A 25,028-nucleotide genomic window follows, 5' to 3' on the forward strand; every position below is an offset into this window, starting at 1 on the left:
CAAGTTTTTTCACGGAGTGATTTATCATAGATGTCTTTTCCATGTGAGTATAAGTACTTCTGCCTCATTCTTCACAGAGTCACAGATACAAGTGGCAAAATTGAAAAAAAATACAGATAAAAGGACCTAACTTGTTTTTCTTATCTAAATAGCAAGCCATTCTGCCTCTCACTGGAGTGAGTTTTGGAAATACCCAAAGGCAAGGCCAGAACTTTCCTTAGGAAGTAACTTTGGGTCTGTTTAAGTGTTTGAATGTGCTCTGTGTTAAAGCCCTTGAGTTAGGACAGAAAAAAAAAACACGTTTCTGGAAAGTGTGAGAATTTACCGGTGTCAAGGTTTCAGGCAAATAGAGTATTTAAAACAAAAAAGTATTGAAAGTGGAGAATATTTTAAATGTTTCTCTTATTGATCTTTACAGTTTATGTATGCATTACCTTTATTTTGAAATGAGTTAACACAGGCATAATTGCTAACAAGTGCAAATTAATATTTCTGACCTAATTTTTTCAGCAGTTCTATCCTAGAGTTCTTTATATATTGATGTTATCTCTGAGTGCCTGTATCATTTTAACTTTGTATTCTGTTTCAGTTCTAAAGTACTTGTTCTCCTTCAGGGATCCGACGTGGTATATGAAGTTGAAGTTCCTGGCCCGCCAACTGTTTTAAGTCTGCACAATGGAAATGGCGGTAATCAGGGTTTCATTTCTCACAATCAAATAAAGGAGTGCGTTATGTTAAGTCTAGACATTTCAGGTTTTTAATCATTTAACTATAGTTTAAGTGAAAATGGGAAATTGTAGAAAGAACATGACTTGGAATTGAAATGGTGGATGTCTGATAACTTGCCAGTAACGAACAGTCATGAATTACTCAATTTTAATTTTCAGTTTTCTCATCTTAAAGTTAAATGATAAGGAAGGGTTTTATCTCTTACCGTTATAAAATTCTGTGAATATATAACCATCCTCCCAAGTTAAGTTTTCTATCTTTTTATATTGTTAAATGAGATTTTTACATGAATGTCAATATATATGAAAAATTTTAATCTTAACGAGATGAGTTGTGGGATAAATATAATATCTTGACTTTAATTGTAACTAGGTGACTCTGGAGAAGACCTTTGGTTTGGGACATCGGATGGAAAACTTGGGCTTATTCAGATCACTCCATCTAAGCCAATACACAAGTGGGGAATTCAAAATAAGAAAAAGAGGGGAGGTATGTGTTTGATGTAGTTCAGATTCTTAAATTTTGGTGATTATTAAATAAAATATCCTAGATTGTATAGTTCATTCTGTTTTATTTATAAAGACTATGTATATAGCAGACTTAGCAATTCACAGAGCCACCTCAGATATATTCACTATTTGTTTACTTTGCAGGTCTATCATATTTTTGGCATAATTTTTTTAAGTAAGACATGCTAATAGTAATTTGGGATTGGATAGGCTCTTGTGGGCTAATGTCCACCTATAACATCATTTTATGCTCAAATCCGTTTTTCATTGTTTGGTGTGGAGAATTAATTGGAATTGGGGAGTACTTGGTATGAGGCAAGGAAGAAGTGCAATGGGTCAAGGAATATCCATGTGTTCTAAGGAATTTATACTTTCTAAGGGGAATTTATATATGACTTGGTAGGTAGTGAGATGGCTATAACTATAGCATGTTTATTCATGTATTTATTCCTTCAACAAATACTTATTAGGACAGAGGATAAACCAATAAATAAATTAGAGAGCTTCAACTCGTCACCTGAAGAAGATATAACAGGGTCGTGTGTTAGAGTGATGGATAGAAAGAGGAGGCCTACTTTTAGGCTGGGTAGTCATGGAACGTGTTTTATAAGAGGTGAAATTTGAGCTCAGATCTGATTGAGAAGAAAAGAAGTTGGAAATGTAAAGATTTGGGGGAAAAGAATGTTCCAGAAAGAGGAAAAACTAAAGACAAAGGACCTGAGGCAGAGGTAAACATGATTCATTTGAGGAGCAGTAGGAAAACCAATGTGGCTAAATGCATTAGCACAGAGTTGAAGTCAGAGAGGCAGGGTAGGGCCAAATCGTGTAGGTCTTTGTGTGCCTTGGAGAAGGGTTTGCATGTTAATCTAAGTGCACTGGGAAGTCATTGGAGAGTTGTCAGTGGGAGTATGACATGATCTAATTTACCAAAGCAAAAGTTTACGGAGAATGGATTTTGGAGGAAGAGGATCAAAATTGGAAGCATGGAGGTCAGTTAAGAAGTTTTTGTTGTAGATATAATGTATCCTGGTCTAGGCTGCATATACCAGTAGCTTGGACCAGACTAATGGTAGTTGGGAATGGAAAGGAGTATATATTTTGGAGGTAGAGCTGATAGAATTTGCTAATGGGTTTGATGTGGGAAGTGCGAAAAAAGAGAGGAATCAGAGATGCAGTCTAGATTTTTGGCCTAGAAACTGGGTGGTATCATGCTGAGATGAGGGGAGTCTGGGGAAGGAGAGTTATTGTTGGGGTGTGATGAAGAGGGGAATAAAGAGTTTTGTTTGGGGCATGGAAAATTTGAGATGCAAACGATGTCTCAAAGAAGTTGCTGAATCGGGACTTTGATAGGTGAGTCTGGAGCTCTGGGGCGGGATCCGCGCTGGTGCTGGAAACTTAGGGGCCATTGCCATGTAGAGCATATTTAAAGCCCAGGAAATGGATAGATGTGGATGGAAAAGAAAAGGACACCTGATTATGCTCAAAGTTTTTGTTGTTGTTTTTCCACCATTTTGATTGGGTATACACGTATTTTCATGCTTACTTGGTATATACTTGACTATATTAGCTTTATTAACAGCATCACTTACATTATTTTTTTAAAGGTATTTTGTGTGTCGACAGCTTTGACATTGTGGGTGATGGGGTTAAAGATTTACTTGTTGGGAGAGATGACGGAATGGTGGAAGTTTATAGCTTTGATAACGCAAATGAGCCTGTCTTACGATTTGATCAGGTAAGTTCATTTTTAAAAAGACTACATATGCTTATTACCCATCAAATAATTACAGAGATGAGTATAATGGTGTGGGTTTTCTTATATATTAAAATCTTGTTTTGGCTTAAAATATTGCTGCCTTGGTGTTATCAAAATCTCTAGACTACCCTTGTGTTTGAATAATAGACTGTTGCCTTCAAGCTGAATAATAAATATCTTTTTCATTTGGATTCTAAATATTGTATATCTAAAGTATTAAATATTTTGTTTTAGTTTCTATAATGAGTACTAGATTATAGGAGGAACATACGCATATGTTTGGGTAACAAATGAGACTGGTTTTTAAAGGAATAACGTTTCAAGAATAAGCTTCATATTGTTAGGACAACATAAAAAATATCCTTAAGCAAAGAGGCAAAAGGTAGCAATTTCACTTCTAGCCACCCAAGGGTCCACTGTATAAGAATTACTAGATAAGGGTAATTTTTAGTTTACAAATTTTAAATGTAATGAAGCTTGTTTATCCCAAGGTACAGAGTCACATGGAGAAGCGTTCTGGTATAATCTGAATCTTCCATTTTCATGATGTGGGATTCTCCAGTCCAGGGTTCCTCCATCCTGCCTCATGCATTGGGGCTGTTTTTGTTTTTTTAAAAAAGCTACAACTCAGTATCAACTTTTCCTTTTTGACTAATTTCTCTAATAGTGATACCTCCCAGTCCCAACTTGAACTGCTGATCAGCAAATACAGATGTTTTGGTGTATAAAATATATAGATAACATAGGGATAAAAATATTATTCAACTTATTTTCTAAATTTCATATTTGTTCATCTTTGGTATAAAAAGTCATCTTACTAATGATGAAAGAAATAGTTTAGGCTTTAAAATATATAATAATTTTTGGTTGGTAAGCTCCTGTGTTTTTCTCATCAACCCCTGAGAATCTTTCGTATTTAGACCCTAAGTCTTCTCTTTGACCTGTTCCAAACTCCAGCAGTGACATAGCATTTCTCTCCTTTGCTGGGTGTGACACTAGTAAACCCTGTCTTCCCACCCTTTCTCCTATTTGTCTGATGACAGAGGTACTCTTTCAGGTTCTGTTAAGGCTGCAAATGCACTGCCTCATTTTGGATTCATGACACACTTCATTGTTCTCCTAATCACAAGCCCTCTTATCTGACACAGTCTGGAGTGATGGTTAGTTAGTCAAAAAAAGTTAAGGAGCAAATCATAGAAAGAGAATGTATATATATATATATATATATATATATATATATATATATATACCTTAAACATCATATTTTAACTGAAACTTATAAATATATATTCATTTGTCAATATTTTGAGGAATGAGCAAGGTCTATTTTTGTGAGTTTAGTTCCCTAATTGGCATTCCATGTTGTTATTCACATAAACCGTATCTATACTGTATTATCTAGGCTCTCCTGTTTTACGGTTATATGATTTTTTTAAAATATAAGTTGAATTAACTAAATCTACAACTCTGAGAGACTTTTACAAAAATGTACTTGAAGTACATTAAGATAAATGAATTTCAAAAATGTTGTATAAGCAAAAACATACAAATTAACTATTTTTTTATTTTTGTAAATTTTGAGTACACCAAGTTAATTAAGGTACTTCTAAATGAGTGAAAAAATAAAAATTATAGTTAATAGTCACCTGATAAACCATTCAGGAAGTGAGAAAGTGTGGGAATCTGTTGACTGGGTAAGATATCCTTCTCTAAGTCAGATGGTTTCCAATGCTTTGCTTTCAATAAATTGAAGGGGGACCTAATCAAGTTGCGCATGGAATGCCACTAAAAAACGCTTTTGGTGGTAGATCAGTTGGTGATTTTAGGTATATAACTTGGAAGATGTTTAGACAATTGAGTGAACTTTCTATAACAAAACTTCTTTTAGTCTCAGCAACATCTTTATGTGACTAAGGTTGATGAGTGCTCTATCTATGAAAATGAAAAATAAGAACAGAACTGATGTTCAACCTAGTTTTATTGTAGCAATATATAAATAATACTCATTTGTGATGCATAAATAATTTGAAAGGAAAAAAATCTCATTCATCTGATAAGATTCATTTCCTATAGAATTTTGCTGTTGTATTATTTTCTAAAGCTTGTAAATTTGTCTTCATCAATTGTGTAATACTAATTATAATGATAGAAATTCCTAATGCTTAAACCTTTATGATCACAGAAGATAAAATGTTTCAATTATTTTTTTCTTGGTTGCAGAAAAGTATAAATTTCAAGCATATGAGTACATTTCATTAAGATAAATATATGTGGGGGAAGTGGAATGGAAATAAGAGTTCAAGGAGAAAAAGGAACAATGTAAAATTCCAAGCTTTTAAAGAAGGATTTGTTTCTCCATTTTTTAAGCCATTGATTGTGTATATAAATTTGTCCTCGTATTTAAATTCATTGGATATGACTAAAGAATGTGATAGCTTTATTTTAAAATGATAATCTTTAAGACTTCCAGAAATTATACTCTTTGTAACTATTTAAAGTTGTGATGAAAAATCTAAAAGGCAGCTTGTAAAGAACAAGGGGGTGCATAGTTATTTTTCAGAATAACTTTAGTGGGAACATGAACAGAAAGTTTTGAAGACTTCTAGTGTACATATGTGAGATCCACTTGTTTTGTTTGTTCTTTAAAAAAACTAACTTTTTGCAAACTTATAATCAAACCTTTGTTACTTGAATCTCTCAGGTAACTAGTTTCTGGAAAGGCTAAGATAGCCTAATTTGCAGAATAGCTCAAAGGTTTGCCTCCTACAAGAAGGATGAAGAGAATAATCATTTTTAATGCTATTATCCATTTCCTCCACCTTCTCTTTAAAACAATGTTTCTCAGTCTTTCCTGATAAGAATTACCTAGCAGAGTTTTTCAAACTACTAGTCAAACCCATTAGTGGGTTGCCAACACTTTTTTTTTTGGTAACGAAATAGAATGGATTAGAATATATCAGAGTGTAATAAAACCTTTAATTTATATGTTTTTGTATATGTTCATGCATGAATGTATACCAGATTGCAATATAAAATATACTGCTTGCTTTCCAGATAGCTTGAAAACCACTGATCTTGAGTGTTAAAAATACTGATTGCTAGTTGATAAATAAACCCAAGTGATTATTATCAGACAAATTTGGGAAGTATTGCTTAGAAGAGATGTAAACCGTGAACTTTCTGAAAAAATTGTTTTCTCTCCAAAGTAGCAAATTTCCCAGAGGTTCCACATAGGGTTTTATCTTCTTTATTCATCAAGAAAACTATTTGGAGAAAACACACAAGAGGTGGTCTGTGGAATTCAGATAATAGACTAAACGTTTTGAGAGCTTCGCTTAGGTCATTTTTTAAAAACGTCATTATATAAATAAACCATTTTTGCTCATTAGATAACTACTGTAGCTGAGTGGTACACACAAATATATGAGTCATTTTCAGTCTTTCTCCAAATGTAAAAACACTATAATTTTCTGACATTTATGCAGGATTTTTGCCTTTCCAATCTCAGTGTCTGCGCGTATAAGTATTCAGTAATTATATGTTGAATGTCTGGAGACAGGAAAATAAATTTTGTGGCTTATTTTAACACATGTGTGACATTTTTAGTTACTAATGAAGTGCTTGATCATGAATTTATTTTAGGCCTTGTCTGAAAGTGTCACATCTGTCCAGGGAGGTTGTGTAGGGAAAGATGGCTATGATGAAATCGTCGTGTCTACATATTCAGGTAAGGTAAATGGTAGGAGGTAGTTGAAGAAAGAATCGGTAATATAAAATATATAAATTTAATAAATAATAGCTTTTGGTGACTACTTTTTTAAAAAAGTATTATTACTAACTCACTCTTATGTGTAGCATTAAAAGCTTTATTGGTTGGGCCAGCTGAGTGGTTAAGTTGGTTTAGAGCTCACTCAAGAGTTTGAGCTCTGAGCAACACCGGTTCAATTCCCGGCCCGAGCTGAGCAGCCGCTGAGCTGCCAACAGGTGGCAGGATGGCTCAGCTAAAAAAAAAACAACGAGGGAAGGAGTGGGCAGATGGATTTACAAAACAGTTAATATTTAAATAATAGCTTGTAAGAGTGCTTGGTGTGTCACTAGTATCTTTAAATGTTCAATGATATTCTTTGGTTTAAAAACAAAACAAATGTATGAGGCCCGGTTGAGTGGCTCAGTTGGTTAAGAGCTCACTCAGGAGTGCAAGCTCTGAGCAACAGGGTCGCTGGTTCAATGCCTGGCCTGAGCTGAGCTGCCGCTGAGATGCCAACAGGTGGCAGGATGGCTCAGCTAAAAAATAAAACAAAACATGTTTTGTTACTGAATACATTTCTTGTTAAAACTTGTTTGTTTTTGAGTAGTTATATAAGACTTTAACTTTCCCTGAAAATAATTGTTGAAAAACAATTCTTTTTCATCAGCTATTTTTGCATTTGCTAGATGTTGATTTATTCCATACTTGAAAACTAAAACTGTAAATTAAGAAGTGAAAGATTTCCTTAATCATAGTATTATAGTCTTTTAGGCAAAGCAACAAAGTATCACAGAAAGCTGAAATAATTTCTTTATGGTTTGAATCTTTCCCAGCGCGATTTCTTTTGTGTTTTGTATTGTGTTGTTTGAAAAGGAATAAGTGAGGCTGATGGTGGACAAAGGGGCTTGTAGATTGGGGTTTCTTTGAATAGCAGCAGCACTGATGGTGTACAATTGAACTCCTTTCTACAGGCTGGGTTACAGGTCTGACAACAGAGCCTGTTCATAAGGAAAGTGGACCAGGAGAGGAACTAAAAATTACTCAGGACATGCAGAATAAAATTTCTTCTTTACGGTAATTTTGGATTTTTTTGTTTGCCTTTTTATGTTTCACTTCATGAAGTGTGTGGTTGTTTATTACGTGTATATGCAGTATATTTTATTGGAAAGAATTAATACATTTAATGAAAGTTTATTGGTTTGAGAAAATTAGCAGTAAGTGCTGATTAATATTTTAGAGTTAGAAATATACTTTTTGTATACTTTATTCTATGTTGACTATTTTTAGATCAAGAATTATGTTTTTGCATTTGTTTAGTTATAGATAGTTGGAGTGTTTTGGTTTTTTTTCCACAGACATTAGAAAGAAACTAACACAGATGGCTCATCTGTGTTAATTCCCACTAATTCCTCATTAATTCTAATGTCCACTGCTCCTGTGGGCCTTTCTGAATGTGTAACTTTGGCTTCTAAGTTTTTTTACTGAATGTGAGTGACATTGACTTCCTGACACACACACAGATTGCTTTTGTGGCCTGTTCAGTTTGACAAGTCCTTTGACGGGACTCAAGTAAAATTGCTTCATATTTTGAAGATGTGGGAGTTTTAATGATTGCTGTCCCTACTTCACCTCTTGTCAACTTTTTTGAGGGGATGAGGGCCAATAATTTTTTGATGGTAGTTGAGGGTTTTTAAGGCAGCAAAATTCCACAAGCACTCGTTCACTAAAGCCACACCACAAGTTCTCCACAAGCCGATTCACCAAAGCCACCAGGAGAACAAGCTCTAATGAGCATACAAGAAGGATACCAAGTAGAGATAATGAGGACTCTCTCACATCCTCAATACAATACCTCATGTTTATAACCAAGTCTGTGCCTCCTGACGTAAGCTCATGAGAAGCTTCTGTTTTGTTGGTTCTGCACCTGGAACATAGGTACATTCGAGGTACTCAGTACCATTGCTTGAACGAATGAGTCCTTTCCTTTGTTCATTGCACAAACCCCTTCCAAGCCCCTCTCCAGACTTTTCACCCCACAGCAGGGTAGCTAAGCCTCAGGTTGCTCTACCTCAGTAACTGTTTGCTTCTTTTCCAAATGGCCTTCTCCAGTAATTGGAAGGAGTGTCAGTGATGCCGCACAGTGCAGTCTCCGCAGAATTCTCCCCAACCCCAGGTGGAACTGCAGCTGTACCCCTGGCTCATGATCATCCTTGTGGTCCCCCAAACGTTCATTCTTACCTTGCCTCTCTTCCCTAACGCTTCCTGAAAGGTGCATGTTTACTGCTTTCACAGATTTCGTTTTTCTCACTAAGTCTAACGTCTTCCTCTGCCCCAGTACAATCAGGTTCTGTTGTGTCTAGTACTGCATGTGCCTGTGACCAGACCTGTGTGTTAGAATTGATTATTTGCAACCTGCTGTGATACTTACAACTTTTTATTACAATAATATTGCTGCTGTGGGACTGAGTGGATGTTTTAATGTTTAGATCAGAGATAAATAATGTAGAATCGTGGTCAGTTATAGAAGCAAAAAGTTGGTTCCTGTTAGTTTTATAGTTCTAGTTCAATTAATAAAAGTCCATGTTGCAGAAGTTAAGTGTCTCAAATTGTTATAAACATTCTAAGGACCTCAAGTGTTTATACTTATAGGTGACGAAGTTGTATACTTATAGGTGACGAAGTTGTACACATTTTCCTCTAGGAGTGAGCTGGAACACCTGCAGTATAAGGTACTACAGGAAAGAGAGAAATATCAGCAGTCTTCTCAGTCAAGCAAAGCAAAATCAGCTGTCCCTTCGTTTAGCATAAATGACAAGTTTACATTAAATAAAGATGATGCCAGTTACAGCCTTGTCTTAGAGGTGCAGACAGCAATAGATAATGTCTTAATACAGGTAAGCAAAGGTCTAATTTCTTCGTTTTATGACTGAATCTATTTTGCAAACCAGTCATGTACACTAATTATTGAACCAGTAATTTTAAATGTTTGTCTTCTAAATGTTATATTTAGTTTAGATAGCAATTTTAGAGGTTTATCTTAATCTTCCATGAGATAATCAGTTTGCTCATAGATTATCTAAATTATACCTTTCCTTTTATTTATCCTATACATATTGAACAAAAGACTGATGGACTTAAGTTTCAGGATGAGTCAGAAAGGACATTAAGGATTTTGTTCTTTAGCTAACCTAGAAGAGGATCAAAGCAGAGGTGCAACTTGGAAAACACCAGTATTCAATGCCCTTATTGGAACCTTTTCTAAAGCTCCAAATACTAAAATGATAGCCTACAGTACAACTTGTCGTCAACCACCACTTTCTAGGGAGGTCAGTAGGCAAAGTAGATAATCCCAAAGGTGAAATTTGGGAATAATAATGTACATCTGCATTCATCAATATATGTAATTATTTTTTCCTTTAACTTGGAATATATTGATAGAGTGGAAAGGGATGATAGTATGATGAATGAAAACAAGCAAACGATGGAAAAATCAATCAGAAAATGAGAAAAGAATAAAGAGAAAGAAGACAAGGTTTAAATAGATGTGAGGAGAGATCAGATTATTTATAAAACTTAAAGGCATGAATGTCTCTTAACTAATGCTAGCTCAGGGGCTGCTGCATTGAACACCTCGAGGAGCAGCATTCGCGTCCACAGTGCAACAGCGCTTCCTTGAAACTGCCTCTCCAGAGGGGACCAAAATCATCATCTTTCTGTGTTACAACTGAAGTTAAAATTAATGAAAGAGAAACTGATGTAATCAGAATAGCTGTATGATTATTTGCAACCCGTGATACCATTTTTAGTTAGCACTGACAAAAATAAGAGGATTATACCGTTAAGGGGTTAGTGAGAGATGACATTTGATAATCTCTGATAATCCAAATTAGAAAAAAATAGGTCACTGTAATATAACATTCTCTATTATATTTATTTTCTAGAAGCACATATTACCAAATATAAATTAAGATGACATAAGGATAACCCTTAGAGAAAATATGTTTTGTAAAAATTTTTAGATTTCCATCTGAACCTTTTGGTTTTTTTTAACTATTGACTGTAGAGTGATGTTCCAATAGATTTACTCGATGTGGATAAAAATTCTGCTGTTGTCAGCTTCAGCAGCTGTGATGCTGAGGTGAGTAAAAACCAGAATTGTCCAGATGCTCTCATTTCTCTTACGCCATTTTGAATAACGCTTATAAACGCTACAAGGGGTCGCTGTTTCTTCAGCCTCCCCCTTCACAACCTTTCCCTTAGAACCTGCTACGACTCCCTTTCTTTGTCCTCAGATAACCTGTGAACTGGGGTGCTGTCCCAGATCCCTTCCTTTCCCTGATCTGTTAAATCCAGTTATTGACTGGCTCCTGCCCGTTCTACCTTCCCGGCTGTTCTGCCTTAGTCCTGCTTCATCTGCAGGCTGTTAACTTCTCCGCCCTCGGGCGTGCTTGCATGCCGTGCTCACCCCCCACTGTCTCTGCCTCCAGCGTTGCCTCTCACTGCTAGCTGTGCCTACACTGCCACCAGAGAGGCCTTCCTACTGTAAAAGACAGACAACACTGTGTCATTTCTTTCTCGAAACCTTAGAAAGATGCCTTGTTTACTCTTGCGTGTAAGTCTAGATTCCTCATTGTGACATAAAAAATTTTCCGTGATTCAGCTCTTGGTTACATACATCTCCAGCTAATCTTTCACCAGCTGCTGCCTGCCTTGCTTGCCATGCACGTTATTTCAGCCAAGCTGACATTCTTAAAATGTCTTGAAAATGCTGTGTTTTCACACACGCCTACATTTGAACATGATTGATTCCTTCTGCCTGCCCTTCCTCACTTTTCTGGGCTTGTTGACTCTTGTTTCACCTTCATTCAGCGGCCGTTTATTGAGCACTTACTGTGTGCAAAGTACCTGGGATGAGGTCTCCTCAGAGCTTTGGGACCTGCTTATTGTGTCACTTCTTTCTGCTTGGTGCTAGCTGACCAGCAATCACAGGGCTCCTTGTGGCTTCTGAAGAGAAGTTAGGTAAACATAAGGTCTGGAGTGGCTGCACTTCCCAAGGCAAGCCAGAGCAGGGGCTGGGACTGGGCTTGGCTGCTAGGTAGTTACACAAATGAAAAAGGGAGGAAGGAATAAAAAGATTAGATAAAGAACAAAGTTGAGCGCTATATGAAGGACTAATTTTCAATATAATATAATTTCATGGTGAAGCTTTTTTTCTTGATAAGAGATTTTATAACAGTTGTATTATATATGGTTTGTTATCCCTTTTTAGAATTAAAACATAAAGATTAGGGCCTACACTGTTATGATCATTTAAAAAACTCTAATATAAACATAAAATCTTTAATTCCCAAATTACTATGAAAGATTAACCTTATTTATTTACATCACTGCAGGATTCTTTGGAATGAATATTTTATACTAATTTGAAACCTATTTTCTGGAATGATAGCTTTATGGGTATTTCAATGATAGCTTACTATGCGTATTTCAAGTACGTACAAAAGTTCAAATAGTATAATTATCTCCATGTACTCACCACTAACTTCAACATACGGCCAGTCTTTCTTTATACTCTTCACCCTCTTCCTCCCCCTCCAGACCTAGTCCCAGACATTTTATTTCTTCTAATCTATATCATTTTTTCTATAAATACTTAAGTACATAATATTTGACTTTTAACGATACAAAAAAATTAATTCACTTTTCAGTTGATTGAGCCTCTGGTTACTAAGTTTAAATGATTTGAAATGTTAATGTTCGAATTTTCTTTTTGATATTTGCATCCTTTTTATTTCTTCAGTTATTTATTAAATATCAGGAAATAACAGTACATGAAAATTGCATATCAAATATTTCATGTTGCTTTGTATTTGCAATTCATGAACCCAGATATACTTTTCTATTTTGGCAATTTACTGTTCAATTTCCAGAAGTTACAATACATGAAGTAGCCTCTCCAGTTTAATTCAACAAACATGTATTGAAGTCCTACAGTAAGCCAGGTACTGTGCTACTTGGTGAGATATTTCTCAGTCCTCTATCAGTATTTGTGAAAATCAAAGACATTCTATTACCAAACATTGATGTTTTTGTCTTATAAACATTAGGCGTTGGCACCATATGTTAAATTTTTAGAAGAAAAATTAATATTTTAAACCATTGTTGTAGAGACTCAATATAGAAATACCATGAGCTTTAGCGTCTTAAAGGTATGAATTTGAATTCCAATTTCATGACTAACTGGCTTTTGGGAAATATACCGAATTCCTCATGCCTCAGTTTCTTCATGTATTAAAATTTACTTAATAAAACTTACTGCATAGTGTTATTTATAAAAATAAGCAAAAAAGCATTTAGCACAGTGCCACCCAGGTGGTAGGTGCTCAGAAAATGGTAACCATTATTGATGATGTTTTTATTGTTAAAAACATGGATTCATCCTTTTCCTTAACTGTCAATTCTTCCCAGTCAAATGACAACTTTCTTCTTGCCACTTATCGGTGCCAGGCGAATACCACAAGGCTGGAACTCAAGGTAAAAATGTTTGAAAGTACCTTTATTTGTAAGTTTGAACTTTCTTCTTTATCTTGGTATACCTCTTGCAACAAAACATGATATATCTTTGCGTTAAATTTCTCCCTGAAACAATTCATTTTAGAGTAATGACTTTTGAATGGCGTGTTAGGTTTTAATTCAGCCCAGACCATTATCTCTGCTATTATTAGTCAACCTGTCACAGTCAACCAGTCATCTTCTCTAAAATTACCGATCTTTAATTTCCTCTAACTGGAAATATTTTTTCTAATTTTCTAATATGGGAAGTTTCAAACATATGTAAAAGTAATGACTCCAGCTTCAGCAATGACCAACTCTTGGCAATCTTGTGTATATTCTCTCCATTCCAAATTATTTTGAAGCAAATACAAGATAATTTATAATTTCAGCTGTAAATATTTTAGTACATGTGTCTAAAAGATAACTCCTTTTTAAAACAAAACCATAATACTATTATCACACCTAAGAAAAATTAACAATTCTTTAATATCATCAAATATTTAGTGTTCACATTTCACTAATTTTTGTTTTTATTGTTTGTTTGATCCAGTCATGGTCCAAATGAGGTCATTTGGTTATTGAAGTATCTGGGCATTTGCCCTATATTTTCCTACTATCTGTATTTTTCTGACTGCATTCCAGTGATATCATTTATTATTATCTGTTCTCGAGAAAATATTTTAAAGTTTTTTTTTAGCAATTTAGTAACATAATCACTTCTATAATTAAATATTGTGGCATACAGATCTATTTTAGTTATTTACCTTGTAATGTGAGATTTTTTAAATTTNTATGTATATATTTGTGATCTAAAAATTAAGGAGGACTGTAACTTTTCCTGGTGTTCCTAATGTTCTGAGATTCAAAGTATGTTTTCTTCAAGAGATGCTATCACACAGTTTTTTTCACATCTGGTTGAGGACATTCCAGTTAAATGTAATTTTTTCCTAAATAATTTTAGTCCACATACAAGTAGTATAAGAGGTATTACAACCCATCCCATGAATTAAAACGGAGAGGAGCTGGTGGGGGCGCGGGAGGGAGACGCTGGATGGCTTTCCAGCTCGTCTAAAATTACATCTTCACAGTTTAATGAGTTAACTACATTGTTTTGAATTCTCAGAATATTCAACCAGCCATCTTCAAAATAGCTCAAAAGAATTTCCTAATATAAATATATTATAATAAATTATGAGTATGCTTCTTTATTTTTATAGAAAATCAAGAGTTAAGTTCTTGGAAACTTTTTTCTGTCAATAGATTTTTATAGCTGTATGCTATAATACCCCCATTTCTGAGAAAATTAAATATTCCATGTAAATTTTAGTTATTTGGAAAACTCAACTTATCCCTTTAACTTCTAAATTTTAATCCTTTTTGATGTAACTCGTATATTATTCACCTGTGTTTTTAAATGTGATAGGTTATTATGTGAGAACGTGTGTCTTTTGGAATGACATAGCATTACTAAGTATAGACAAATAACCTAAAAATATGTGGTGGTGATAACTTTTGTAGATGGGTTAATTTTGCTTTCAACTGCCAGAGTCTTTTAAAATTTTCCTTTATTCTAGTAGCACAAAGTAGCTGTTAAATAGAGTGTCAGTATTTTACACAAGGTAGTTCAGAAGAGATTAAGGCCTAATGCTTGAGTACTTGTGTTGAACATTTTAAAGATTATGTTTACATTGTAAACATTACTTTTATTTTCTTTCCTCTTTTGTGTTGAATCAGATTCGCTCAATTGAAGGCCAGTATGGCACACTTCAAGCATATGTGACTCCAAGAATTCAACCCAAAACCTGCCAGGTCCGCCAGTACCTTATCAAACCCCTTTCACTCCATCAAAGAACTCACTGTATTGATCATGACAGGTAGGACAAAGGAGGAGCGTTTATTCTCAGGGTATTACATGGTGCTTTTAACTTTTATAGTGTAAATTCTGGTAGCTATTTGTACATTTTAAAAATCCAATATTTAAATGCTATGGATTAATATTTCTAATAGATATGAGATTCTTTGTCTTCTTTTAGAGGCTGGCTTGAGCTGGACTTTCCTCTTATATATTACCATTCTGACATCTCCAATAGAGTAACAGTTCTCTCTCTCTCTCTCTCTCTCTCTCTCTCTCTCTCTCACACACACACACACACTCACCTGTCGTGAGCGAACAGGGCCTCAAGCATTGTCGTTTCTTCCTGTTTCACCTCAGAAAAGACTCGCAGAGCAGTTGATTGTGATAGCCTCTGTTATTTCTGACTGCCATTTCCTCCCTTTGTAGTTTTTTGCTTTCTTTCCTGAAAATGAGAAACCATGGGCTTAAATGAAGGAGAAGGGAAAGAAATGAATGATTGATTACTTTCCCCATGTTGTGCATTATCATTTAAGCAAGACAGGTAATAATGTCTCTATTTTACCAATGAGAAAGGGAGGCTTGGAAAAGTTAATAACTTGCAGATACAAGAAACAGCTATGATTTGAGGCCAAAGCCCATGTTTTTTCTACTGCAGTTTGTAATTTTAGAGATATGTAATTTAATTAGATATAAGGAGAACAATTCCTAAGGAAGATTTTTTTTTTAAAACATTAAAGAGGATACATTATTTTGAGGTGTCTTCCTGCTTAAAAGAGAATTGTTGTTAGTGGAGGTAGCATAGAAGCATACTGGGACTCAAGAGACTTGGGTGATAATCTTACATCTGTTCCTGTGTGACTTTGGGAAAATAACTTAATCTCTCTGGGCGTTAGTTTTCTCACCTGCAAACGAGAGGGTTGGTTTGGATGGTCCCAAAAGTCCCTTCTAGTTCTTAATTTTCTTAATTTTGTATTTTCTTAAAATTTCTTCTGAACCTTCAATTCCATAAACTTTGTAGTTTCTTAACTGTTTATAATTATTCATTTGATTTATTTAAACTCTGTTTGATTTTACAAGTGTGTGTGTGTGTGTGTGTGTGTGTGTGTGTGTGTGTGTGTGTGTGTGATTTTGCAAGCTAGAAGGTATTAGTCCCTAACTTGCTGAATGGCACACAGCTAGCAAGTAATGGAGCAGATTCAAATTCGTCGTATTGAAAAGCCCAATTCTGTGCCTTCACATTATGCTGATTATTTCCCTAAGGAGAGTCTTGTATGCTTTGTACTTCGTATAATAGAAATACAAGATGAACTTTTAGAAATGAAATCTACTTGAGTAAACTGAATTTTATTTGTCAAGCATGTTATAATGAAATCAAGCTATTTATGCTACTTAACTGAATATTAAAAGCTAGAGGTGTAGATAAGCACTTGTTTTGTTTTGTTTTTTTTCATGAAATCTCAATGTTCATTTATCTGATATGTAAGATTAATCTGAGAAAAATTAAATGGATACTTTTATATTTGTTTAGCTACTGTTGCAAAATTCTGATTGTTAATGTTTTATGTACATATGTATTCAATCAAATCCACACACAAATGTGTACCTCTACTATGAAATTACAGACCCATGAATACACTGACTTTAACGGGCCAGTTCAGTTTTGCTGAAGTTCACTCCTGGGTGGTGTTTTGCCTGCCTGAAGTTCCTGAAAAGCCTCCAGCAGGAGAATGCGTGACATTTTACTTCCAGAACACCTTCCTGGATACACAATTGGAAAGTAACTACAGGTAAATAAAACTTGTTACTGCTTCACAAGGGTTTCTGTATAAATGGAGCGTCTACATTTTCATTTGTTTTAAAACAGGAATAATTTGCAAATAATAGGATTGAAAACCTATACTGCTCAAGAGAATCTATTGAAAAACAACTAAAATTAATGAGTTTTAAAAATGATTGAATACAGATGAATATGAAAGATCAGTACATTTCCCATTCCCGACAATCATCAGTTATAAAAGAAATTGTTTAAATAAGACCCTTCCAGAGTAGCAATAACAATAACAAAATGTCTATATAAAATCTGTAGGACTATTCTTTATTAGAAATATGCAGAAGTTACATGAAGAAAACTTTAAAATTTTATTGACATAAAACACTTGATTCGTTGGAGTAACGTATTCTATAGTCATCAATATGAAAACTGTAAATATGTCAGTTCTTCCCAGATTGATTCGAACATTTTTCTGATTTTAACAACAATTCTGATTGAATTTCTTTATGCAAAAATAGGAAATGGCTCAGAACTTCAGCTTAAAACGTGCAGGTTTTTGAAGCTCTCATGTTATGAGGTGGAAGTCACTATGTTCTTTTTTTTTTTTTTTTTAAAGATTTTATTGGGTAATTGAGGAAGGGGAACAGTGTTGGGGAATCAGGGAAGGGGAACAGCCAAGTTGTTGTCCTTCAATTGTAGTTGTGGAGGGTGTATCTATCTCAGCTCCACAGTTGCCGTCCAGCTGCCCAGCAGCAGCTCGCGGCCACTCAGCTCAAGATGCCATGTTCAACCATAGTTGCGGGGGGTCATAGCCCACCATCCCATATGGGAGTCAAACCCGCAACCTTGTTGTTAGGAGCACGTGCTCTCACCAACTGAGCCATCCTACCACCTGTTGGCAGCTCAGCAGCAGCTCAGCTCGGGCGCAGCTCACTGGCCCATGTGGGAATCGAACCAGCAACCCTTTAGCTCAGAGCTCCTGCTCTTAACCAACTGAGCTACTCGGCTGGCCTACTATGTTCTTCTATACACTTCTCAAGCCCCCAGCTGCACCCCTGCCCTCTTCCCACCCATATGTGATGGGTTCCTATAGTTTCTGTTTCTCAGTACAGTAGAGGCTGAGATTTCCGTCTCCTTTGTCCCATGTGTGAAATGACTCCCTGCTTGGGTAAGGCTGACTTCTGTACTCCTTGAGCTTGCACCCTCCTGCCTCTTCAAGGCCTTTGCCTTCTGATTCTCTCTCACATCTGTAGGTTGTTTTTGTTTGATCTTTATTTTATTTTATTTTATTTTATTTTGTTTGGAGGGAAGGGGGCTTTTTATCCTCTCTCTATTTCTGTCTCTTAAAGTTTCTTTCCCTAAAGAGGTTACTGAGGTTTTCTACTTCTGCTTCCTAGCTGAGACTTCACCGTGCTGAATTCTGGAAACAGCTGTGAACTCAGAATTTGACCTCAGAATGCAACCTTTTGGAACCAAAAACTCTCCAGAAATCTGACTGGTTTTAGGATCAGTTCTATGGAGCTGTTTCACTGTACCTTTTAGGGGATCTTCTCTGTATTTGAACCTGTAATGATGACACCTGTTTTAAAGTACCAGTGAACCTCACACTTTATTCATAGCAGACAATTTGACATGCCACTAGCATTTTATATGCTTTTATAACAGCTTGCCTTTGCTCTTTACCATTCTGTGTCCTTAAATATATATATTTTTTAACACTCAGAACTCTACTTATTCTTCAAGGCCCAAATGAATAGCTGCATTTTTTTAAGCCTTCCTTAATTCTCTTCTCTGTTCCCTAGCATTTTATTTTTACCTGTCTTAGGTATTTATTGTTATTTATTTGAAATACACAGAGGGTGCCAAAAATGTATACACATTTTAAGACAGGAAAACTGTATTAAAATTGTAATACTCAATATATACCGATAACAAAGGATGAATACAAGTCACGTTTGACTTCTGCAATGACAAGAGATGCTCAAAGTGGTTCCCATCAGCATCCAGACACTTCTGATTACGTGAACCACTGCTTGAGCAACACTAACCAAAGTGTCCACTTGTATACATTTTTTTGGCACCCCCGATATAATAACTTTTATGTAAGCTTTTCTCTCTAAATTAGACTGTAAGCTTACGAGCAAAGTCTATTTCTTAATTATCTTTGTATGTATCTCCAAGTATGTAACACATGGTTTTGAACATAGTGGTGCTCAATACATGTGTTTTGGGTACCTGAATAAAATACACTTATATGGAGGAAGTGGAGGAGCATGTGCTTTGGAGGCAGACACCTTAGGTTTGAACCTTGGCTCTGGGACTCTCCAGCCATTTGACCTTAACTAGATTACATCATCCTCTGAGGTTCAGTTTTTTCTGAGGAATGGAAATAATAGCACTTAGTTCCTTAAATTGTGGTGATTAAAAGAAGATAAACCATGTGAGTCATTTCACAGTGTCAGGTACTGTGTGTTTATTATTCAGTAGCATCAGTTAAAATTAAAGACTAGTGAAAATCTTAAGATTTCTAAAACTTTAATTGGGATCAAAATAGTAAGTATGTATTACCTTTCTAGAAAAAAGAATCAGAATTTGCCTACAGCTAGTCAATATAAACTATTTGTGTGTATGAAAACCAAATAAACAGGAGCACCGAACACATAAAAGACAGTATAGATTAGGAAACTTTGGTCATCATAAAAGGAGCCCAGCCCAATCAGGCTTAACCAAATACTAGGAATTTATCGACTCGTAGAACTTGAAAGTCCAGCAATAATCTGCCTGAGCACGACTGGATCCGTGACTTCACTGGCGTCATCAAGACGGTGCCTTTCCATTGCTCGGCTGTTTTTGGCTTTCCTTGGCTTTCCTGTGCAGTGCCATGGTGGCCGCCAGCAGCTCCACCAGCCCTACGTCTTTGCAGCTACCATAGAGCCTCTCTTTCCCACTCGTTCAGTAAAAAAGAGTCCCAGGATTGCGTGTCACTGTTGAGCCATGAACCACAGTGGCCAGGAGTATGGAAAACTCAATGCTTCCTTCTTAAGGCCCAGACATGGGGTTGAGGACAGAGCCAGTGAAATTATGCACATTGAGAAGGAAGAGAGAGAGAGGAGTGGTTCCCTAAAGAAAAGGAAGGGTTCTGTGACCGACAGTAAGAAGTGACAATAGATGCTGGGCATGGAAGAACAAAAGATGCTACTCTTAGGTTTGATAGCAGCTGTCTTTTAAGGAAGATACATATAGTCATGTTGTAATTTATGTGAGTACATCAAAGAAAAACATATGTAAGTAAGCAATTCTAAATGCCTTTTATATACATAAGGGGTTAGCTGTTGGAAATTTTATTAGTGAAAATGAAGTTGTTTAAAATGTAAATTGGCATATTTTTAGGCGGCATATATCTAACATCTTTTGTTTAGCTTTGCAAGTATGTTCAGAATTTGAATTAATATAACAGTAAAGGTTATACATTTAATATGCTTTATATTAGTGTGTGTATAAAGAAATCTAAAATCAAATGAAATCTAAGCACTAATTACTAGTTACAAAATATGTATTTACTGGATGTATTTCATTCTAAAGCTGTTCTTTAAAATATATATATTAATTTTATAGAAAAGGAGAAGGAATTTTTAAATCTGACAACATTTCTACTATATCCATCCTAAAAGATGTGCTCTCTAAAGAAGCTACAAAGAGGAAAATTAACCTTAACATCTCATACGGTAAAAAAAGAAAAATGAATCACTTTTTTCTAGGTGTTTTTGATTGTTGTTATTACAATAAGAATGTGTCTGATCAAAGTGACTTTCTAACTGTGCCTGGCTCAACTCCTTCTAGAGATAAATGAAGTATCAGTCAAACACACTTTAACTCTAATCCACCCAAAGCTGGAATACCAGTTGCTCTTGGCTAAGAAAGTGCAATTAATTGATGCTTTAAAAGTAAGTATATGTGTCATGGACTCATGATCATTATTTTATTGTGATGGGATTTCTAAATTTTTAAAGACTTTAAAGTTACACTGGATTGAATTTTGAACATTAAGTTGCTTCTGTTTTTTATTTTAAATAAGGAATTGCAGGTTCATGAGGGAAATACAAACTTTCTGATACCAGAATATCGCTGTATTCTAGAAGAGGCAGATCACCTACAGGAAGAATACAAAAAGCAACCAGCACATCTTGAAAGACTCTATGGTTAGTGGACGCGTCTAGAACACGTTGCCATATTTCTTTTTTCCTGGCTGTTTGTGAAGCATCATGTGAGAGAAGCTGGGTGGGCAGAGGAGACAGGCAGAGGTCACAGCGTCATGGACCTGTGACAGCCAGTTTGTTGCTTAGAATATTTATTTTCTCAAGTTAGTTTAAATATTTAATAGTTTCACTTGTTAAAATGCAAGGAAAATTAAGTGAAACAAGTATAATGCAATGTGGATCTATATACATGAAGGTGCAAAATGCCTATAATTATGAAGCATTAAAATTTAAGCTATATTTTACACAAATTTTCGGGTTTTGTTGCTGTTGTGAAATATCAAAATGCAGCATTTAATATATTTTTAGGCAAAATTTAATAAGGCATATATATGCTGTGTCAGTTTAAAGTTCAAACCTTGCTGTGCTTTGGTGGTAGAAATTGGGTGTTCCACAAATTATACTGACAAGGAAGGAGAGCAAGAGGAAAGGAAGGACCAGCTTAAGAAAAACTTTTTTTTTGCAATCTTTACATAAGACCTGCTGTGCATAGCACACCTGTTTATAACATCTTCATAATCATGTAAGATATTTAATCCTTAAAAACAGCTCTGTAAGGTAATGACGTTATCTCCAGTTTTTACATCTTTTAACTAAACCTGAGCCTGGAGAATTTGTTGTCACCTAGGTAGGTAGCGGCAAAGCCTGCAGAGCCTCCTCACCCCAAATGCATGCTTTTTGCACTGTCCGGTCTTCTGAGAGTCAGTGTCACTAGCCTACATTAATCCTTAGGCCTACCTGACGAATTTCTTTTATTACACCCTGGGACTTGCTCGCAAACCGTAATAATAATACCTAATAGCTTAGTATTGACTATACGGCAAGCACATGGTCTTTTATCATTATAGCAACTTAGAAGACAGGTGGTGCAGAACCACTCTCTCTTCTCACCAATTCCGAAATCCAGAAAGCTTCAAAAAACAAAGCTGTTTTTCATAAATCATTTGGCTTGATAAGCTAGTCATAAATCAAATCCGATTTGATCTGATGAATTTAATGACAAAACCTCACTTAAACTGACATGAAATTATTTATAGTCTTTTTTTTCCACTTAGTGGGATTGTTTGCTTATATTTTTTTGCAAAAACATTACTATGTTTTGTTATCAAATGCTGTCACTCACTCCCCTTGGGTATTATGCCATATGTGCTATGTTCCTTTTATTATCTCCCTAAACTGAAAAACTCTGAAACATATCTTGTGCCCAGGGTTTTGGATAAATAGATTAACAGCTTGAATCATTGCCATTGTATATATGAGAGAAGTTAAAGGTGAAATAATTTGTCCAGATCTTTGAACCTAGGAGTATTTTCCTTCAAGTCAAATCCCAAGAATGGTCAACATATTAATGGAATATTTTAATATAAATAAAACTGTTAAGAACAGAGTCTCTATAGTAGGTCGAAATGGTCAGCTTGGTGGATAAAACAAACCACTTATTGTAATGTTAAATATATGCAGAGCAGTTCAAAACTGGCCAGTATTTGATTGCCTGAATTAATAGCTTGTAACCAATTGTTAAGAGGGTTGGTTATTAGTCAAATGATTTATATTTTGAAACTTGCCTTAAGATCCCCCCAAAATGAATATTTTTTAAAGCATCAATCCTTTCATGTTTGTGTATAAATAATGGAATTACAAATGCTTAGAAATAGAGTCTCAAGCAATCATTCACTTTTATTAAGTATTATGTCATTAATTAGAACTAGTCAATGACAGGAAATTAACGTTTTTCTTTATAGGCATGATCACCGATCTTTTCATAGATAAGTTCAAGTTTAAAGGCACCAATGTAAAAACCAAAGTACCTCTTTTACTGGATATTCTGGACAGTTATGACCAAAATGCATTGACTGCTTTCTTCGATGCTGCATGAGATATAAACCAGGTAAAGTTCCAGAGAAGTTGTCTGTTTAAAAGTACAAGCTAACTGTATATACTTTTATTTCAAATACTTTTAAATATTTTCTAAAAATATTTGAGATACAACTTTTTTTTAGTAATGATTCTATTTCTTTTGACAAATGCAACTTTTTGAAAATAGAGAGCATTTTTATTTTTAAAATACAAGTGGAATGATTATAAGGTATTTTAATGAATTTTTTGCAAGTGGGTGTTTTATCTTTTATGTTGGTAAATAATATTTGGAAAATAAAAATACATTCAAATATTTCACAAGCTGTACCCACATATTATATAATATATATGTAAACTGCTTTATAGTTTTCAAAATGTATTTGCATTCTTTTACCTCTTTTGATCTTCACAACATATTATTTTGTCAAATCATAGAAGAAAACTGATTCTCACTGAGGTTAAGTGATGAAGAAGACTGCTATCATTTTGTAAAGCTGGGACAAGAACCCATTATCCTGGTGCCTGGTTTGTGTCCTGGTTACTATGTATGTTGTCAGCCAGTGGAAATAACGTACCAGCTCTTTTTTCTAGGAGTTGAGATTGATTTGCAATTGATTTCACTCTGCATGGTAATGAGCATTGTGACATTGTGACCAGCGCTCAGTTTGTAAGATGCTTAAGTTGGCTCAGTGCTATTAATTGTGGTCAAAGGAACAAGCAGAGCTTGCACAGATTGGGGGTGGGGAGGACTTGAACTTGATGTGCTGTAATGAGTAGAGCTATACAAGTGTGCATGTGAATAGTGCAGAAATAGTGATGGCTTCTTAGATTTTCCTGCACTAGTATCCACTTATTTCCTTTTTATCATGTATGAAAGAAAGCATGACTTTAAGGCTGTGGAAGTGTTATTCATTAATCTTAATTCATGTTTATTCATATTCAGGGGAATGTTATATTTAAAGGTTGCTTTAAAATGGCTTAAAGATTATAATGGAAAATAAGCTATTCTTTATGTTTTTAAGAAGGGCACACATGAATTTGTGAGAAAACAATCGTGCTTAATTATATACCATTATATTAGTTATGTGCAAGCCTTGAATATTAAATATGAAAATCTGTTAAAGGCACATATCGCTAAGAGTTTTACTTTAATGAGGTCACATATCTACTATATTCGAACAACCTTCATTTCTAAAGGGAACACATAATTATATCTAAGTCACTAGAATTTCACTGGGTGCTTTTTATTGGCTGCTACAGCGTGGGTTAACATAGATCAGAATGACTGTCTAGTTGAATTTCTTATAGTAATTACTATTATTGATATATATATATATATATATATATAAATATATCAATAGCACTTCAGGGTGGCACCTCATATTAATTACATCTTCATTAGGAAAAATAAGAAAGCACCTAAGTGGTAGATGACATCATCTTTGTTACTATGTGAGCAGCGTGTTAAATGACTTATGCATATAATGTAATCCGAACGACAACCGTATGACGTGTAGGTAGCAACAATGTACAGATAAGAAAACAGATTCGGAGACACTGAATAACCTTGACCAAGACTACCAAGCCAGTTAGCAGCTGCGTCAGACTTGACACTTTGGGAACCAAGTCAGTCAAGCTTGGCGGCCCCAGAGCCCAGGGACCGCCCCGAGGCTTCATTTAAAGTCACCGTAAAGCCAGGCCCCGCCTCCCCCCCGGCGCAGGCGTTTTTCCTCCCGCCTTCCAACGTTGCCCCGCCCCGCCCCTGCTCGGTGCCTGCGCGGCCGCCTTCGCTCGCTTGCGACGCGTCGCCCGAGTGACGTCACGGGCTCCCGGCCCTGATGATTGGCTCATTTCAATAGTCGCGGGATACTTGAACTGCATGAACAGCCGCCTCTCCGGCGGGCTGCTAGCTTGGTCTCTGTGGTGTCCTTGGCTCTCCACGCCCGGCAGTGCCTGCCTGCGCCTTTCGCAGCCTCTTGGGTTCTCAGCGAT

General features: G+C 35.5%; 1 protein-coding gene across 1 annotated transcript in view; it reads left to right on the forward strand.

The window, feature by feature from the left end:
- The window catches only part of BBS7 (Bardet-Biedl syndrome 7), a 33,772-nt gene extending 9,609 nt beyond the window's left edge, over positions 1-24,163 (forward strand). The window contains exons 6-20 of the mRNA XM_019668489.1: positions 615-687; positions 1,102-1,218; positions 2,843-2,973; positions 6,637-6,721; positions 7,714-7,816; positions 9,444-9,636; positions 10,806-10,880; positions 13,211-13,276; positions 15,032-15,171; positions 16,775-16,939; positions 20,539-20,648; positions 20,764-20,867; positions 20,999-21,122; positions 22,922-23,067; positions 23,472-24,163. Coding sequence (XP_019524034.1) covers positions 615-687; positions 1,102-1,218; positions 2,843-2,973; positions 6,637-6,721; positions 7,714-7,816; positions 9,444-9,636; positions 10,806-10,880; positions 13,211-13,276; positions 15,032-15,171; positions 16,775-16,939; positions 20,539-20,648; positions 20,764-20,867; positions 20,999-21,122; positions 22,922-23,055 — 1,620 coding nt within the window. The 3' untranslated portion in view covers positions 23,056-23,067; positions 23,472-24,163. The remainder of the gene's footprint in view (positions 1-614; positions 688-1,101; positions 1,219-2,842; positions 2,974-6,636; positions 6,722-7,713; positions 7,817-9,443; positions 9,637-10,805; positions 10,881-13,210; positions 13,277-15,031; positions 15,172-16,774; positions 16,940-20,538; positions 20,649-20,763; positions 20,868-20,998; positions 21,123-22,921; positions 23,068-23,471) is intronic.
- Positions 24,164-25,028: the final 865 nt, after the last annotated feature.

Source organism: Hipposideros armiger, unplaced genomic scaffold (genome assembly GCF_001890085.2).
Source record: "Hipposideros armiger isolate ML-2016 unplaced genomic scaffold, ASM189008v1 scaffold_1, whole genome shotgun sequence".
NCBI classification, from domain to species: Eukaryota; Metazoa; Chordata; class Mammalia; order Chiroptera; family Hipposideridae; genus Hipposideros; species Hipposideros armiger.